General features: G+C 42.0%; 1 protein-coding gene across 7 annotated transcripts in view; it reads right to left on the reverse strand.

Annotated features, from left to right (window-relative positions):
- NOL4 (nucleolar protein 4) overlaps positions 1 to 20,247 on the reverse strand; it is a 236,212-nt gene that overhangs the window by 56,511 nt on the left and 159,454 nt on the right. For 5 of the 7 annotated variants that reach the window (XM_080685158.1, XM_080685155.1, XM_080685157.1 and 2 more), the window contains 2 exons: positions 10,435 to 10,614; positions 9,541 to 9,732 (listed from right to left, as the gene is read on the reverse strand). In XM_080685158.1, coding sequence (XP_080541284.1) covers positions 9,541 to 9,732; positions 10,435 to 10,614 — 372 coding nt within the window. The remainder of the gene's footprint in view (positions 1 to 9,540; positions 9,733 to 10,434; positions 10,615 to 20,247) is intronic. The other 2 variants (XM_080685156.1, XM_080685161.1) reach the window with 1 other exon arrangement.

Below are 20,247 nucleotides of genomic sequence, written 5' to 3' on the forward strand. Positions count from 1 at the left end.
CATTAGTAAATACTCACTCACTCACTCATCTTTCATTCAATAATTTTAATTCAATTGAATTGGACATGTATTGAGCAGCGTTCATGAGCCACTAATTGCACTGCACACGACACTGTGGGCGATACAGATGCGCACAAAGTAAGAAGCATGGTTCTCAAGAAATAGAACTCCGTGTTAGGGAGCCAGGCCCATATGTAAGGCACAGTAATATAAGACAGGAAAGAATAAAGCTACAGGAGAGGTACCACAAGTAAAACTTGCACACAGAAGAGAGAGAGATAAAAGGCTGTTCTCAGCCAGAAGGGAGGGTTAAGTAGATAAGGACATAATTGATTCAGTTCTCTGAGCAGTTCAACAGATGAAGGCAGCCAGGGTTTCCCAGTAAAGGCAACGGCGGAATGAAATTTCAGATTAAGCTGCATTTGATCACGTTCCTCGGACGCCACGTACTGGGCTACGCAGGAGTGGTCACATTGTTATTGCAAGTGCTGCTGGTTTCACGTATAAGGTAAGTGCCATTTATTTCCATTTTTCCAGAAATAAATGAAAACCTGGGTTGACAAGGTCCTACAGTAACAACTGGTGAAGCACAGATCTGAACTAAAGTCCATTTGATATAAAGTCGAGGTGCTGTTCTTCCGCTTTCCTCACCGTCACTGCCCGCTTTCCACCGCTTCCCTCGGGGGTCAGCTTCCTTCTTTATAGAGGACTTTCTGGGTCACCCGGAGACAGCCTGCGCCTGGGAGCCCCCGTCGCTGCAGAATCTCCTTCCTCTCTCCGGATGTGGCGTTAGCGGTGCATTGATTTTTAGGTTAAAAGTAGTTTCTCTACAAATTTTGAAGACATTTTCTTAGTACTTTGAAGATTGGCTCCGACATCTATTTTTGAGGACAAGAAGTGTGTTCATTCTGTCCTGTTTTCGATCATATCTTGCTTCTTCCTGCTGACACTTTGAGAATGCCACGGGCCCTAGCTGGGTTGGCTCAGTGGGTAGAATGTCAGCCTGTGGACTGAAGGGTCCCAGGTTCGATTCCGGTCAAGGGCACATGTGGGCCCGATCCCCAGAGGGGGGTGTGAAAGGGGGAACTGATCAGTGATTCTCTCTCATCATTGGTGTTTCTCTCTCTCTCTTCCTCTCCCTTCCTCTCTGAAATCAATAAAAATATATATTTTTTTTAAAAAAAGAATGCCATGGGTCTGCGGTTTCTACTGTGACATCCGTAGGTACGGCTTTGCTTTTATTTATGCTGCTCAGCACCGGTCCGCTTGTCTGGTCTTAGGACTCCATGGTCTCCTCACTACTCAGTTCCAAAAAGCCTGCTCCTCAGCTGTTTGAAGCAGGTCCTTATCCCCAAGTTCTCCTCTGGAATGCCGATTAGCTATGTCTTCATCAACTCTATTCAGCGTACATGTTTTTTATATTTCCTTCTCTTTTTCTCTCTGTAATTCCCATAGTTTTGTGTTTATGGATTTTCTCTTTGGCTGAAACTTACCTTCTACTTAACCCACTTGGTACGATTTTCATCTCAATGCTTACAATGCCTATTTTACTTCTTAAAGTTGTAAGGAGACACTTTTAATTCCTCGTTAATGTGAGCCGTCGGCCTTCCAGGGCCCGACCTTTCTGTCCAGTATTCCATGCATTTCCTGCCTGGTCCCACACCAAAATCCACGTCTCCTGAGCTTGACAGGGTATCCAGACCTCACTTTTTCTACCTTCCTCGTCTACTACCCTATCACATTAAGGGCTTACAATTCTGCCTCTGAGTTTTCTATTCATTTCTTGGCCTGGGAATTTCCTTTCCTTTCCTTTTCTTTTTTCTTTTCTTTTTAGCTTAGCAAGTTATTTTAAAAAACTATATTTTACTTAGGAGTTGTATATATTTGTAGAGGAAAGGGAGGTGATATGTGTGTGTGACTGTGGTATTCTATGAGGCTCAGGTCAATATTTTGCTAAAACTAAAAGATACAATAATTAGTAACTCTGACAACTATTTGGCTATACATTTTAGTTATTCTTCCACTTAATGAATTTAGTAAATAATGAGAGCATTGTACCCATAACCCCTGAGCCAGGAAACATCAGTGGACCAAGACAGAGAGCGAGCAGCAATCCCATATGATGGCCTGTCGTGTTAAAGGAACTGGACATATTTTTAAAAAGGAATAGAAAGGGGCAAGATGATGTGCTAAACACTGTATATACATGATCACATGTAAGACTCCAACAGGGCTCTCCTTTAGAAAGATGGAGACTCAGAAACATCACATCAAATTGTCTGGAAATTCAACTAAGCCTGGAATTGAGACTTAGCCGCCCGATTTCAAAAGACTACACTCCAACATATAAACAACTTAGACTTTGTTCTAAAATGGCAACGTCGGACACTGCCAAAGCCAGAATTGGGAAAGACTGTTCCAGGAGCCAAGGAGACTTTTCATACAACCAATGACGTGCAGGCGCCAGTATCCCTCGCTCCGCTGGGACTCCTGCACGTCCCGCATGTTTAAGCCCTCTGCTGGGAGCCATGTAAAACCCAGGAAGAATTTATATGTGTGTCTGCACATTTTCTAAGATGTCAGAAGAAAAGGGTTTGAATCTTCAAAACGTCCCTATTTTTAAATCCTTTTCTGTGTATATGGTATCTTTCCTAACTATAAATAAATATTCACCATTCTACCTAATTTTTTGCTCATAATGGTGTATTACTTTTCTTTTTTTTTTTTTTTTTTAAAAAAGGCCCCAAATTTTATAATTTCCAGGCATGCACAAATCCTAGTTCTGTGCCTGCCTAGGAATAGACGGTAGGGAGGAAGAATGAGATGGAGTTGAGTTTAAAGAATTACGCAAGAGCCCTGGCCAGTGTGGCTCAGTGGGTTGGGCGTCATCCCAGGTACCAGGAGGTTCACGGTTTGATTCCTGGTCAGGGCACATGCCCCGGTGATGGGTTCAATCCCCAGTATGGGGTGTGCGGGAGACAGCAAGTCGATGTTCTGTTCTCGCATGGATGTCTCTCTCTCTCTCCCCCCCTCTCCCTTCCTCTCTCTTTAGAAATAAATGAATTTTCTTTTTTATAAAAAGAACTATATAAGAATATGGGTATGAGTTAGGAAGGACTAGAACTAAAATGATAGCAGATAAAATTCAAAATGATGGGACCGATTTGAAACTCAGCAAAGGAAGAATAAACAGAATTCAGTGAGTGTAGGATGCAAGCCATAAGTGTAATCAACAGTCAAATCTCATCTCAAGTTTATGAACACTGATTAAATGACAACAGTGGACTTAGTACCAGAAATAGGCAAGTCAAGAGGAATTTACCAGTGACAGAGTAGATAAGGTGGAATAAGGTGGAATATCAGTGAAGATGATGGGTGACGGAGAATATAAAGAGTTCAGTGAAAATATATCAGTACATTTGTCAAATGTCTGGCTGACATTTGGAATGAAATACCAACGCTTTGTAGATGACTGGAATTCTATTTTGAGAGTGGAATAGAGCATATAGTGCAGACTTCTGCAACTATGAGTAGGGTCATATGCTGTACATTGCCAAGCCCAGAATCTTAGAAAGTGCCCAAAATAAAAAATAAAAAATTTAAAAAAAGGAGGGACAGAAATAAGAGCCTCAAGAAAATGGGGCTGATTGAGCCGAGGATTCAACCTTTGGGTTTGGTGCAAATGTAGTCATGTGATCTTCCTAGGAACTAATCCAGTGTGGTGAGAACCAGAATTTCAATGTGAGGGATGATCAAGGGAGTTAGTTGGTGCTGATGGGTCTGATCTTTGAGTGTAAAATAATCTTTCAGAAGATCTAGCAAAGCAAGCTGGACTCAGGCTGTGAAAGAGAAGTTATGAGATTAATTATTTCCTTGGAATCTGGAAACTTTTTTCATTTCACAGAAGAGAAGACATTTCCCTCTCAGTGAAAAAGGAAAACTGAAAACGGGGAAGAGCCGGGATGGTTGATGGAGCAACATTCTAAGTGATACTGGCTATGCAGGTTCATAACGTTTTTAATCAGGCTCTTGCATGAAGGACTGGGCATATTTCTGATCAAGATTTTAGTTTAAAGAAGCACTCTAATTCATTTCTTATAACATCTCTATTTGCTAAAGAAGGAATAGCAAATGTCACTGTAGCTTTTGCAATGCTTCTGATATCAGGGAAGCTGTGAATTAAAAGCAAATTCTGATCCCTCTACTTTGGGGCTGCATTAGACGAATAGAAGCAAATGATGTAATTAGTCAAATTCTCTTAAAAATGTACTATTCCTAAACATTAAGTATTTATTTTCTGATGAAAGAACTGTAAGATCAGAAGGTCAGATATCAAAATTACTGAAAAGGGTATTATTATAGGATGCAATTAAAAAGAAATAGTAAGGACAAGAAGTTAGAAGATAGTATGAAATTATGATGTTGCCATAATTAGATTATTTACATATTTGTTTTTAAAATTCACATCTCACTTTTTCCCTAAAATAGACACATGCACACTAAAATAAATTCAGCTAAAAGGATAATGGGGACCTTAGAAAGACTTTGACTCTGAACTTCTTGGAGGCAAGGGGCAAAAGAGAACATACAAGGTTACACTGAGTCCTAGTGACGAGAAAACATAGGAGCACTATTTCTGCAGGAGAAACAATTTTCTTCTTGCTTTTCCTTCTAGAAGTTTCTGAAATAAAATCATTTGTAGTGGACCCTGAGTAACTTCGTGGACAATGTCCTTGGCAAAATTTTACCAAGTAATTGCATGAGACTTATTCCTTCAAACACACACAGTCACTTGCATAATATTAAAATGCAAGTAAATAGGTCATTTTTCAAGAGGCTGAGATTTACGAATTCAAATATCTAGGATATCTGATAGAACTTGGTACAGTGGCAAAATTTGAGGTACAGGAGGAATGAAGGACTGAGAGTCTTAGGAGATCATCTCTCCTAAATATTTTCACTTGAGTTTTATAAACTTGCATTAAACCTATGCAGCATGGTGCGTCTCTCACAATGCACACTCAGAAAACAAAAAGAGAAATCGTATCAGGTGACACAGGTGACATTCAGGTATGGGCCAACCCCACCTTTTTATAAAGCTTTGTCTCTATGAGCTTATCTATGACAGGTACTCTTGAATTCAGGCTCAGGACACCCTGAAGAAATGCATTTCTTTTCTGGACCAATCAACAAATATTCTTCACAAAAAGTAGCGGAAGTAGTTTGCCAAAGCCACACAGCAGAATCCATAACCATTTGATATTTCTGTCTAAGGATTAGGTGAATGGCTGTTTAACTCATGGCGTCTTTAAAACTTAATGAAAACTAAGACAGTACTTTGGATCAAGCTTATTCGATTTTTCACAAAACATACCCTTTGACATCCAACATGGAGGATTTTGTGATTTGAGATGTTTGTTAACAATGAATTGGTAAAAATGAGAAGCGTGTGTAGAAAAGTGTCATAATGCAGTTATACTTCATGCATTATAGAAAATACTTATTGTGATGACAGAAATGTTGGCTGCTTAAGCAATCAAGATCTGTGGGGTCTTGATAATTCCAGTGAAATAAAAATGCATAAATATGAACTTGATTATAGGCAGTCAATTGAAAGTATTTGTGTTGAAATGTAAATTCTTGAGGGATAGTGCCGAATAATTAAACGTGAATAGATTTTGTATTAATGGCAGCAGAAAATTAGTCAAAACGAGTGCCAAGATGCTCGAGTACTGAAATATGCTGTGCTAAAGCACTTCCATGGAAATACTTCTTTGAATTTCTTAAAGTCAGCAGGAAACATATAATTCAGTATTTCTCTCTACTTAAGGCGTCTCCTGGTTTAGACATTGCAAGTAACGGAAGAGCTAGATTTATTGCATGTCCCTTTCATTTTATAATACAGAATCCCCTACCGAATAATCCTACACTTATCCCATTATCAAAAATGTCAAACACTTCAGGTTGCCTTGTTGGCTTTTAAGTATTATAGAATAACATGCATGTGAAAACAATCACATACTGAAAATGATACATTTTCTTTATGTCTACCTACACCAAACACAAAAGAAAAATAATTTTTTTGTTTAGAGTTCTTCCAATTTAAAAAGATACCTGTTGATATCATATCAAATTTAACAATTATGATGGCAACAGTATTTGTGTACAACACTTAGCTGTGATTCCTCTCTGTCCTACTCATGCCCTTTCCTCCCTGTTATAGATGACGACTATTCATAGTGACACAGAATCCTCCCCACGCTCCATGTCAATGAAGTGACACATAAAACAAATCAAACTTCCAAGTGTCAACTAGATGGCAGGTCTAATTTGTTATTGCCAGGAGTACATTGCTGAGTAATGCATAAAAAATGGGCTAAACTGCAATAGCAATTTGCATCCGTGTTGTTCATTTAACATTTAATTACATTAGGCCTTGAATTATTACCTAAGCATTTCACTTCCCACAACTTGTCACCTCAATGAATCATACTAATCAAGGAACATGTTCTATTTTCCTAATTAACAGGTCAGACATCTCTTCAACTTCTCATTATGTTGTATAATGTTATGTGCATTATATATCCTATCTAATAAAAGAGTAATATGCAAATTGACCATCACTCCAAGACACAAGATGGCCACCCCCATGTGGTCAAAGATGACTGCCCCCATGTGGACACAAGATGGTTGCCACAAGATGGCCTGCAGGGAGGGCAGCTGTGGGCAGTTAGGGGTGACCAGGCCAGCAGAGGAGGGCAGTTGGGGTGACCAGGCCGGCAGAGGAGGGCAGTTGGGGGGACCAGGCCAGCAGGGGAGGGCAGTTGTGGGTGATCAGGCCAGCAGGGAGGGCAGTTAGGGGTGACCGGGCCAGCAGAGGAGGGCAGTTGGGGGGACCAGGCCTGCAGGGGAGGGCAGTTAGGGGTGACCAGGTCAGTAGGGGAGGGCAGTTGGGGGCAATCAAGCCAGCCGGGAAGCAGTTAGGCGTTGATCAGGCTGGCAGGGGAGTGGTTAGGGTGTGATCAGGCTGGCAGGCAGAAGCGGTTAGGGGCAATCAGGCAGAGGCAGGTGAGCAGTTGGGAGCCAGCAGTGCTGGATTGTGAGAGGAATATCCAACTGCCAGTGGGATCGGGCCTAAACAGGCGGTCAGACATCCCTCAAGGGGTCCCAGATTGGAGAGGTGCAGGCTGGGCTAAGGGACACCCCCCAACCTGTGCACGAATTTTGTGCACCAGGCCTCTAGTCTATTAAATAAAGAGTGAATGAAATGATTACATTCAAATTTAGTAGCATTTCTGTAAAGCATAAGATTCCTTTATAAAACCACTTGACTTTGAAGTAGTCAACTTTTTGTCCTCTATGCATAGTGCGAGGTTTACAACAAACAGATGTCCATGGAAGTAAAAAATACAATTAATGAAAAAAACCCATGAATGTCTCAAATATGCCTTAGAGAAAATAAGAGTTCTACATGACAATTATTTTTTCTCTAAAATAATGATTAATAAAACATTTATACTATGAAAAATAATAAATTTTACCAAAGAAAATCATCTCTAAACATTAAATGATTAGGAAGAAAGAGTAATGCCAGATGCTGTTAAAATAAAAAATATTGATATATAATGTTATCTTTCTTGTAACTCAGTGGTCGGCAAACTCATTAGTCAACAGAGCCAAATTTTTTAAACTTAAACTTCTTCTAATGCCACTTCTTCAAAATAGACTCGCCCAGGCCGTGGTATTTTGTGGAAGAGCCACACTCAAGGGACCAAAGAGCCACATGTGGCTCGCGAGCCGCAGTTTGCCGACCACGGCTGTAACTGAAAAAGGAAGCTATGTTATATACTTTGTAGTCTGAGTGAGACAGTTTCAATTGGAATTTCACATCAGCTGCTTAGTGGTCCTGACCAGATCCTATGTCAATGCCAGCATTCCAGGCTTTTACACCTGCTTAGATATCCTTTTTGTTTGTTATCTCTCTCATATTGGGTAAATAATAATAATTGTTTTAATAATTCAATAATGGGGAAAATAGCTTTCCCCATCCCAAGTGTCTCTCCTCCTTTATACCACATCACCTCTGTTTGTAATAATTTAGTTTGATCAGACACAGTTATGCCATTCTTATTTTAAAATGGCTGATGCACCACGCCTCTAATTTTAATGTAGTTATTCTGAGAAGCAAGCAACTACTTACATGGAGGATTCTGTGCGTGTATAATGGAAGCTTTTTGCAGATAATGAATTAAAAATATTTGATAATATTCTCAGAGTTAAGATTTTATTTAGTGGTGACTGTGGGTCAGAAATGGCTCCCAGAGTTTCCGTATGCCAGCGGATAGAATTCCCATAGCTTTATAAATTAGGAATTAGTGTCATCTCAGAGAGGTGTCTGCCACAGGCAGTGGAGGTGGCTTGCCGGAGCCACCCAGCTACGAAGTGCTGGATCTGGAACTCCAAGCCAGGCTCCCTGGGGTCCAAACCCGTGCTCTTTCCCATCCAGGCAGACCACTGCTTCTCCATAAGGACAGTCTTTTTTAAAAAAAAAAATATCAATGATATTTTCACAAGCTAATGCAGAAAATGTGATAGCAGATGGTGGATTTGTTATTGTGTCATTTCATGTACACCTGAAAAGTGATTTCTCAGATACGACATCCTCTGAAACCTCTCCTAGCCACGCCGGCTCCTGGCGCATCACACTGAAGAATGAGGGGCCAGATCACAAACACTCATGGTCTTGGCTTTAATGGAGCCGAGAGAGGGAAAAAGGATTTCAGAAAATTCCCAGTGCATTTCTACTCACATACAATTAAAAAATTAACACAAAACAAAATACTGTAAATGCATGCACGATCTACAGGTATACATTTAGAGAGCAAGGTGAATTATAATCAAGTTAAAAAAAAACACATCCGTTTCCACCCATAAGTAATCTAACCTCCGCACAAGCTCACCCATGTGTACAGCCCAGCTGAATATCCAAGCTCATGCTTTCACCCACAAGCACACAGATACGCTGAGCACATAAAGCCTTATTTTTCACACGAGGGTCTCCACCCCCAATGGCCATTTTCAAGGCTTGCTATCTGCTAAGCGTTGGCCCGAGAACGGTGTTCCTGAGATGGACCCATCCACTTCCTCCCATTCCACGGAACGCCCTTCTCCCAGGCCATCCAAAGCCTCCAGGCTTGCTCATCCGCATCTCCACTTCAGTGTAACAGAAAGAAACAAACATGAATGAGATGCTGGTTCTCACGGGATTTGACTCGTGTGACCCTCATTTTCTATGGCACGATACCACGTGGGCCCGTGAGTGCTAGCTCACCAGGGGCTCCTGGTTGAATAAACAAGGGGTAAATATGCTTCAGGGAGATGAAAAGGAGAAGGGGGGAAACAAACGAGCAAACAGAACCCCTGTGACCTGACATCATGGAAAAAATAAAAAAGGACACTAGGATGAAAAAATAAATAGTGTCATGGTTTACAGGTGGGATTTGGATGGAATCTAGGGCTGTGTTTTCATTCAAAACTCACCATCTCAAAACCACTTCTTTTCATCCGCCTGCAGGACTTGAGGTAAGTACGGATGCGCTTTCTGGCACGCTCTTGGTACTCAGGGAATTGTCGCCTGCATGAGTCAATGATAGCCTGGATCTTTTCTTTGGGCTGCTTAGAGATTGGGACCATTCGGTCCAAGTTTTCATCTACAAACAGCCTGACAAACATCTGTTGGCAAGAGGGAGACAGAGGAGAAGGGTTTGGAGGGCTGCTCTCGGCTGTTCCTCGCTTCCTGTCTTGATCACGGATAGGAAAATACTCTGGTTTTTTTGGTTTATTCACTGAAGAACTTTGCAATGGAAAGCCAGAAATTTTAAGCAAACACCCTTTAAAGACTTTCTCCATGGTTTGGATTAAAAAAGAGAGAGAGAGAGAGAAAGAGAGAGAGAGAAAGGCAGACAGACATAGACAGACAGGAAAGTTTAGACTGTCGTGTAGAAAAATACAACAGGAGGCAACAGCAGACTGTGACAAAGAAGCACCCCATAAAACTCTCTGCTAGAGAGAGGAATACAGTGCGGCCGCCACTTCGCTACTCTGCAGTGTACTGTCTCTGAACACACACAACGGACCCTTTGTCATGCAGCATTAGACACGCTGGGCAAGCAGAAGGGCCAGCTGATGACGGGCTGTGTGCTCCTGCCCCCCTGGGGAGTCATGATACTCACACAACACGCCAGTGTCCGGCCACCTCGGGCCTGAACATTCTAAGCAAAACACAGCAATTCTGGTTGGCAAAGAGTGTTTCATGTACTTTTAAATCCCTCTGCAAATTAAACAAACACGTCTCTGAAACATCCACATGTACCAGCAGGCAACATGAGCGCGACGTGGTGAGGGGTGAGCCGCCGGGGCGGTGGGGGGACTCACGTTGAAAGCCTTCAGCCGCTCGGCCTCCACGCCGTCCGTCTCGGCCACCTTCTCGGCGTCGTCGTGGTCCTCGTGCTCATCCTCGTCCTCGTCCCCCCGGTGCAGGGACAGGTCCTCGGCCCCCCGCTCTCCGCCCTCGTGCTTGCTGGAGTCGTAGCTGGAGTAGCTGTGTGCAGGGGACTGGAGAGAGAGCAGAGGAGGAGATGGTCCGTTTACATTCGCTGCCCACACTTGGACATACGTGTTTCAATTATGAATTTTAGCTGTTTCTCAAAAAACATCTTGCTTAAATGCATTTATAATTTCAGGAGCTGTGGCTATCCTAGCTAATAAAAGAGTAATATGCACATTGACCGTCACTCCAACACACAAGATGGCTGCCCCCATGTGGACACAAGATGACTGCCACAAGATGGCCAGCAAGGGAGGGCAGTTGTGGGCGATCAGGCCAGCAGGGGAGGGCAGTTGGGGGGGACCAGGCCTGCAGGGGAGAGCAGTTGGGGGCAATCAAGCCTGCAGGGGAGGGCAGTTGGGGGGGACCAGGCCTGCAAGGGAGCGCAGTTGGGGGGGACCCAGGCCTGCAGGGGAGAGCAGTTGGAGGGGACAAGGCCTGCAGGGGAGGGCAGTTGGGGGGGACCCAGGCCTGCAGGGGAGAGCAGTTGGGGGGGACCAGGCCTGCAGGGGAGAGCAGTTGGGGGGGACCAGGCCTGCAGGGGAGGGCAGTTAGGGGCAAACATGCTGGCAGGGGAGCAGTTAGGCATCAATCAGGCTGGCAGGGGAGTGGTTAGGGGGTGATCAGGCTGGCAGGCAGAAGCGGTTAGGGGCAATCAGGAAGGCAGGCAGGTGAGTATTTGGGAGCCAGCAGTCCTGGATTGTGAGAGGGATGTCTGACTGCCCGTTTAGGCCCAATCCTAAACGGGCAGTCGGACATCCCTCTCGGGGTCCCAGATTGGAGAGGGTGCAGGCTGGGCTGAGGGACACCCCCCCCCCCATGCACGAATTTCATGCACCAGGCCTCTAGTTCTAATTTAAATGAAAATTAATTAAAATTTAATTAGAAACGGATTTCCTCAGTCACACCAGTCACATTTCAAGTGCTCAATAGCCTCCTGGAAAATTCCCATCGTGGCACAAAGTTTTATTGGATTTAGCTTTTGGAGAGCAATTGCTGGTTCCACTCAATGTCCCTGTTCCAAGGAAAAGAAAAGGAAAACCAGCCCGTACTCAGTTTTGCAAGAAAACCATGGAATCACACGTTCTCCGCGATGGAAATGACCTCAGAGCTGAGCCGGCCTCACTGCATCAGTCTTCTTCAAACGGATAAGGAAACTCGGGGGTGGGCATGCTCAACTGGCTGGCCCAACAAGGACTAGACAAAGCATTATGGAGACTAGGCTTGCGATCTGTACGACGGCATGCTCTCAACTGAGTTTATAAATTGTCTATGTCTCAGGATGGCATCTGATTTTGGATTAGCAAACAAGGAACCGGGATTCCTCCTAATATGTGTCACGCTTAGTATCTCCTAATGCATAAGAGATGATGAGGGCCAACCACGACAGTGTTCCCAAAGGGATCATATAGCAAGGCCAACCCTGGGTCCTGCTGTGGGGCCTCCTGCTTCTCCGTCAGCCCAGCAGCTTTTCCTTTGAGAAATGGCTTTTGCTTTTCACCACGTGAAAGTGGCGATCCCATGGGCAACAGCCTTCTCTACCTATGCGTGTGCCTCACCTTCTCCTCTCGGTGAAAAAAAAAAACACACCAAACCTGCCTGTAACTGAAATCAAGCCGAGTCCAGCAGAGCACGCAGAACCTCATATGGACATCTAGAGTCCACTGTGCTTGAAATGAACCTAAACACTCTTCAGATGTATGGTAAAATACATCCTCCCTGCCCCACCTCCCTTTTATTTTGATTAAATCTGAGTTTTAGTCGCTTGTAATTGAGTCTGGAGTGGCACAGAAATCAATCAGTATAAGGCTAGAGTAATGAGGCAGATTTCACACATACCAATTTAGATACAGAGGTGGCTCCCGATACACAGATAACAGTATCTGTAAACAGGCAGCTTCCCTCAAATCTATCCATAAAGTCAAATCCTTCTGAAAGACCTCGACAATAGAGAATTTTAAATCAATGGTATTCAAAAAATGCCTCTATGAAATGTTAATATATGTGTAGCATGCTTTAAGGATCACACAAATTTAACAATATAAAAAGAGGAGAAACTGTAAAGCTAGAATAGACAACTGACCTCAAAATGAAGTTAAAATTTAAAAACTAGAATATTTTTTTGCCCTAACCGGTTTGGCTCAGTGGATAGAGCATCGGCCTGCGGACTGAAAGGTCCCAGGTTCGATTCCGGTCAAGGCATGTACCTTGGTTGCAGGCACATCCCCAGTAGGAGGTGTGCAGGAGGCAGCTAATCGATGTTTCTCTCTCATCGATGTTTCTAATTCTCTATCCCTCTCCCTCCCTCTCTGTAAACAATCAATAAAATATATTTAAAAAATAAAAACCAGAATATTTTTATAGTTCAAAACATTAAGAAGGTGGAATTACCTAATAAAATACAAGGCAAATATTCCATAGGTTTGAAAAATACACGTGTAGAGTATGTTTTTAAATGGCAATGTGCAATATTTGGAAAATGTTATAATACACTTATCTGCATTCAAATATGCCAAGCTAATTTATTCTTTCTACACACCCTGTGAGACACACAACCCAGCATCTGCTCCAAACAGGATCAGCTGGAACCACAAAGGATGTATAGTCCTAGTCTCTTCAGATAAACAAAGCCCATCCTTCATGTATTTGAAATATTCAGGCTCTAAATCTAAAGCATAATCCACATAAACTAAATGATCCTTTACAATGTAAACTAAAGTGATAAAAACTCTGAATTCTGTTTCTCAAGTGGAGTTTCATTTCTTGCCCCTCTCTCACTAGGGAAGACCTAACCGGCTTTCAAGGACAATCAGATTAAGTTCCGTTCCTACAAAGATCCCCGCTGGTACCTCAGTCCATCTTCGATCCTTTGCTACACTGTGAACTCATCATAACTATACGATGGCCTCTGACACAGAAGTAAACACCTCCGTTGCTCTCTCCTTTTCTTTTCTTTTTTAAAAAAAATATATTTTATTGATTTTTTACAGAGAAGGAAGGGAGAGGTATAGAGAGTTAGAAACATTGATAAGAGAGAAACATCGATCAGCTGCCTCCTGCACACTCCCTACTGGGGATGTGCCCGCAACCAGGGTACATGCCCTTGACCGGAAACGAACCCGGGACCCTTGCGTCTGCAGGTCGACGCTCTATCCACTGAGCCACACCGGCCAGGGCTGCTCTCTCCTTTTCTTCCCGTGTTCACGTGCACTTTCCTGCAAGCTAGACCTAGATAGGCATCAACGCAGACCCTCCCACGTTTCCCCTCCCACCATCCAAGACATGCTCTCCACAGAGTTGCCACTCAAGACTAGTTTCCCATTTTCTACAAAAGTAGCGGGTCTTAAAAACGGAAAGAAGACAAGCCACAGACTGGGAGAAGAGGTCTGCTAAAGACACGTCTGGTAAAGGACTGTAATCCAAAGTATACAAACACTGAACACTCAACAGGAAAACCATCAGATTAAAAAAGGGGCCAAAGACCTTTATGAGTGATAGGAAGTCATTTATGAGAAGCAGTTTTTGAGGATACAATGAAATCATACAGAGAGATTCAACACTATAAACAGATAACAATAAGTCTTAGTACACAATTCAAGGCAGAAAGAAAGAAAGAAAGAAAGAAAGAAAGAAAGAAAGAAAGAAAGAAAGAAAGAAAGAAAGAAAGAAAGAAAGAAAGAAAGAAAGACACACTGGACGGGCTACATAAATGCTGATGGAGCAGGGGGCAAGGAGAGAGTCTCAGCCGTATTCTAAAATGGGTTTAGAAGGACTGATTCTCAGGGCAGTCTCCTGACATGCATGCCTCGTGTACCAAATGGCTACTGAAGTTTTTCCTCCTGAGGAAAAAACAAGTGCCCATCATTCAACAGATTCCACTTAGAAACAGAAGCTGTAAGTCAAGAGCAATGCGTTTTATTTGAAGCGACGGTATGTTCCTATGTGAAGGAATTGCTCCTGAGAGAGTTATACGTTTTAGCCAATTTGTCAAGGCTTTTATTTTTATTATACAAATGATGACAGAAATGTGTGTTAGGAGTGACATTGAAAGTTTCTTTCAATTCCAAGCTCCTATGATTACACCACTTTTGAGAGAAGAATCCAACGAAGTATATGCTCTTTCAGCTTCTCGAGAGAGATACATGTTGTCAGGGACACTGGTTTACCTTTTATCACAAGGTTGGAACACACTGATAACAGAGAAGTCTTGCGACCCAGTGAGTTAAAATGTGCATTCCTGATTTAACTGTTTTTCCAAAGTTTCGAAGACAAGTACTGAAGACATTAACCCATCACTCTGAAGGAGAAATCCCCAAATGGCAAAATTCGTCTTCTAACATTTCAGTTTAGTTCTAAAACTAAGATAATAAAAGGGAAATGTAGGCATCAGATCTCAGAACGTCTATGGTGAATATCAATTAGATTTTCTTCAAGTATTTTTAAAAAGACCAAAAAAAAAAAAGTTACAGAAATCATTAGTGTATTTTCCCCAGAAGCCTTATTTTGCTACTAGTGACCCAGTGCACGAAATTCATGCACACTAAAATAGGATTAATTAGAGGAAATAATTTAATATTGCTATTTGCCCTTTCTCTATAATAGAAGTGTCAGAGATGAAAGAAAATTAGTAAAATGTATATGAAAACCTTCCTCCTGTCAGAGTCTGGGGCTCACCATGGAACCCAGAGTCAAGTCCCTGCCCACCCACATGCACCTCAAAATTGCGTGAGACCCAGACCCGGCCTCTCCCCCACACTGGGCTAGATCCAGACCCGGCCAGTCCCACCCTTGTCAAGCCCTGCTGAGCAGGGGGCATACCCTCAGGTCCCCTGGCCCGGCCCCAGGATGGGGGGCATGGCCTGAGGTCCGCCATCAAGCCCCACCATGCAGGGTGGGGGCACAGCCTCAGGTCCCCTGGCCCAGCACTGGGAGGGGGGTGCAGCCTCAGGTCCCCTGTCAAGCCCCGTTGGGCAGGGGCACAGCCTGAGATCCCCCAGCCCAACACTGGGGGTGCACCTTGAGGTTCCCCGTTAAGTTCTGCTGGGTGGGGGGCGCGGCCTGAGATCCCCTGTCAAGCCCCGAGGGGGAGAGTGTAGCCTCAGGTCCCTGCTGATTGCTTGTTAAGGCTCCTTATGGGAACTTGGCCTCAGCTGTGGGTGCAACCATCTTTGTGATGGAGTGATGGTCAATTTGCATATTCCATCTTTATTATATTTTGCTATAATATAATCTCATATATTTTTATTTTATTTTTTTTAAATATATTTTTATTGATTTTTTACAGAGATGAAGGGAGAGGGATAGATAGTCAGAAACATCGATGAGAGAGAAACATCGATCAGCTGCCTCTTGCACACCTCCTACAGGGGATGTGCCCGCAACCAAGGTACATGCCCTTAACCGGAATCGAACCTGGGACCTTTCAGTCCGCAGGCTGACGCTCTTCCACTGAGCCAAACCGGTTTTGGCTAATCTCATATATTTTTAGAAGAACTTTTTTTCTTTTTAAAGTGAAATTGGAATTTAAAGTGAGCCTTCAAAGTGAACCATCAATTCCATCACCAGCAACACAAACGACTGCCATACTATAGTGGTTTTGAGGCATTATTACCGTTTTTGTTCTCAAGGGACTGGGGTTGTACAAATATTTTAGCAATGTTTAGTAATAATTTCATCAGCCTAGGCTTCAGACACTAAAAAAACAATTGATGTTTGACAAATAGAATTGCCACACCTGCTATCTATTATTACAATGCTTTTAACATGCAGATTAAACGTTTCATCTGTCTTATTTTAAAAATTAAGTCTAGTCATAAATAATAGTAACATCAGTAGTAATAGGAACAAGGATAACTAAGACTTATATTGGGCATAATATGCTCCCATTCTGTACTTAATACTTTATACAAATGTGATCTCACAAGGACCCCATGAGGAAATACTATGATGCTTATTTCACTCGTGAGAAAGAGTGAAAAATGGTGGAGTTGTGATTTGAACTCCTGCAGGTTCATTTCAAAGCCCGCCCACCCACATCTCTATGTTACAGAATACAAGATTTAAATCGTACAACCTCTGGCTTGAGATTATTTGGACATTATGAGACATACTTAATCTAGCCTTAAATGTTCATAACTGTATTGATCAATATAATGCTACCTGCTGTAACTGACAAAAATCCTCCAAATTTCAGTGAATAAACACAATTCAGTTCTCCTTCAGATGGAAGTTCAAATTATTTCCCTGACTGTCAGGGGAGTTCACGAGGTCATCCAGGGACCCAGGCTCCTTCCATCCGTGGAAATCTAAGGCCTGAGAGTCCTCTGCGTCCAGCTGGTAGAGAAAGAAAGGAGGATCATCCATGGGAAGGTGCTGTGGGCCCACCCTGGGCCTGGTACGTTTCACTCACTTCCTATTGCCCAGACCAGGGGTCGGCAAACTGCGGCTCGCGAGCCGCGGTTTGCCGCTCTGTTGACTAATGAGTTTGCCGACCACGGGCCCAGACCTCAATCACAGGGATGAGGAAGACTTGGAAATTCTGTTTAGCCATGTGCCCAGGAAGAAAACTGGACTGGTGAGCAGCTGGCCAATATCGCCCACATCTTTATCTATCTTCCTAGTGGTGTTTTCCTCGTATTTTCTTACTCCAAAACTAATAATTACTCTACTAGACTTCTCTGTCTTTTCTAGAGATGCCATAGGTATTCATCAAAACGAATGCAACCAGTACCTACAAAAGATGTTGTGAAGTTAGGGCAGCCTTGGGCAAACTACGGCCCGCGGGCCGGATCCGGCTGTTCTATCCGGTTCTCTTCCTCTCCCCTCCGCTCCTTTACTTTGAATTTATATTAGTTCACACAAACACTCCATCCATGCTTTTGTTCCGGCCCTCCGGTCCAGTTTAAGAACCCATTGTGGCCCTCGAGTCAAAAAGTTTGCCCACCCCTGAGTTAGAGTAAGAATTGAAAAATGGCGAAATCCTGCCAACAGGGAGCCTTTGGGTATTAAGAGGAAGAGCCACATCAGCAGTTCTCCATCAGTGAGGTCTCTGCTAACAGCTCCTTTGCTCTTCCAGGAGGAATGTTTGTTTACTTAAGGCCCCCTGTTCTTTTCTGTCCCTGCTGCAAGAAATTAAGCTCTTTGTAGAATTTATAGAATTTCTTGAGAAATTTTGACTGCATGGTTATTGATACATAGTAAACACCCCAAGATATCCTGGGTTTGTGAATTGTTAATTCAAATAAGTGCTCTGTGAACACTTTGTGCTAGGGATACAACAAGTGTTTAATAGAAGCTTATGGATTACTGCTTAGATAATATTGGTTTTTAATGGTAGAGTGAAAAAGAGAATCCAAACTATGACTATAAATTAAATAAAGGCTTACGGAAACCTGAAACTTTTTTCCTTTTAAATTTACTTTTTAAAGTAGGTACAGTGGTAATGGATGAGCAATGCTTTTTATATATAAAGCACATGAACTTTTAAAAAAACGTAAAATCTGAAAACAAGGCTCAATAGACATTATATCATGCTTGTTCTTAGGTCTCCAGGACAAAATTAAAAACAAAATCAACTTCACATATTCCTTTGGATGTGAAATCAATAGAATAAGAGGGCAAGAAGAAGACTTTGATAACCAATAAATGAATTATAATAAGATAATAAGTCAGTTATCTCATTGAAATTTCAGGTTTATTGATGTTCAAATAATATGCCAGGCACAATCATATCCTTTAAAATTATAAATAAAATTATCTGTTCACCTTTTTTTAAACCCATCCATTAAATGATCTAACCATATTGTCTGACTCCACGCCTAGTTAATTGCAAAATAACATACTACCTATTGACAAAATAGCTCCAATTCTGAGATTAATAAATATTATTACAGGTTCATAATCTTTTATTTGAAACCTTTGGCCCTAGATATGTTTGGGACTTAGAATACTTTGGATTTAGATAGAACATGTGAGGCATAAACTATAGAGTTTGAAATATCCCAGAAGCACACAAAAATACTTTCACATTTCTCCAGAAAATCATATGAATATTTACACTAAAATAAATAAAGACTATAAATAGTTTCATGTCAATTTAGGTCAGGTTTTGCAAAACATGAGTTTTCCACAAATCTAAGTTAAAAGAAAAAATTTTGAGAGGCTTTTCGATTTTAGAATTGTGGAAAGGAACTCAGGGCTCCTAATCCAATTAAATCTTCTATGTTTAAGTTAGATACTGTTTCTAAGCTGCCGCTTCACGAAGCAATTTTAATGAGTGACAATTATGTAAATACCTCAAAATTTCAAACACCTCCCTTATAGTCAGATTTAAAACAATGCTTTTGGTGATTTCTGGTCCAGCATTTAAGCAGCTTAAAAGACATTAACTAGTCCCAACAAGTAAAAAGAAATCCACAACTGTTCCTCAATCCATCAGAGATGTGGGTCATAGGGCGACCTGCTGCACCCCCAGAGAGACAAGCAGGTAGAGAGAGAGAACCATGATTTAGTGGAGCAGAGACAGTATTGGGGCAGGAAAACCTGAATGCTAATTGATGAATTTCGGTAGGCTCAACAACAGCAGAATGCATTCTTTTCAAACTCACATAAAACATTCACCAAGACAGACCACTTTCTAGGTCATTGAGGGCCTTCACACATTTAAAGGAAATCATACAACATAGCCTCTCAGACCACAGAGGAAATAAACTAGAAATCGAAAACAGAAAGTTACCTGGAAAATCTCCCAAGTATTTGGAGAGCAACTAACACACTTCTGAATAACACATAGGTCAAAGAATAACTCCCAAAAGAAGTTAAAAAATACTTTGAACTATGTGAAAATTTATCAAAATTTGTGGGATGCAGCAAAAGCAGTGTTTAGAGGTAATTTTATAGCATTAAATGTATATATTAGCAAAGAAGCTTTCGCTTGAGGAAACTTGAAGGGCAGTGAATTATATTCAAAGTAACTAGATGAAAAGAAATAATAAAAATTAGACTGAAATCAACAAAGTTGAAAACAGGAAAATAATAAAGAAAATAAAAGAAACCAAAAACTGTTGTTTTTTAAATATCGGTCAACGATGTAAGCCTCTAGTTTTTTTTTTGTTTTGTTTTGTTTTTTTTTAAAAAAAAGACAGAGCCAAAACTGGTTTGGCTCAGTGGATAGAGCATCAGCCTGGGGACTGAAAGGTCCCGGGTTCGATTCCGGTCAAGGGCATGTACCTTGATTGCGGGCACATCCTCAGTGGGAGGTGTGCAGGAGGCAGCTGATCGATGTTTCTCTCTCATCGATGTTTCTAGCTCTCTATCCCTCTCCCTTCCTCTCTGTGAAATATCAATTAAAAAATATATTTTAAAAAAAAGACAAATTACTAATATCACAAATGAAACAAGTGACATCACTGTAGATTCATGGATATCAAGGGGGTAATACAGGGTTGCTACAAACAACTGTATCTACAATGTCCATAACCCAGATAAAAAGGACCGGTGCCTGGAAAGAACACAACCTGAAGATCCCACACAGGAAGAAACAGGCAATTTGAATAGGACTTTGCCTGTTAAAATTGAGTCAATCCCTTCCGAAAAGGGAAGGCATCAGAACCAGATGGGTTCCCTGGTGAAATCTATCAAAC

Source organism: Plecotus auritus (assembly GCF_963455305.1).
Source record: "Plecotus auritus genome assembly, chromosome: 8".
NCBI classification, from domain to species: domain Eukaryota; kingdom Metazoa; phylum Chordata; class Mammalia; order Chiroptera; family Vespertilionidae; genus Plecotus; species Plecotus auritus.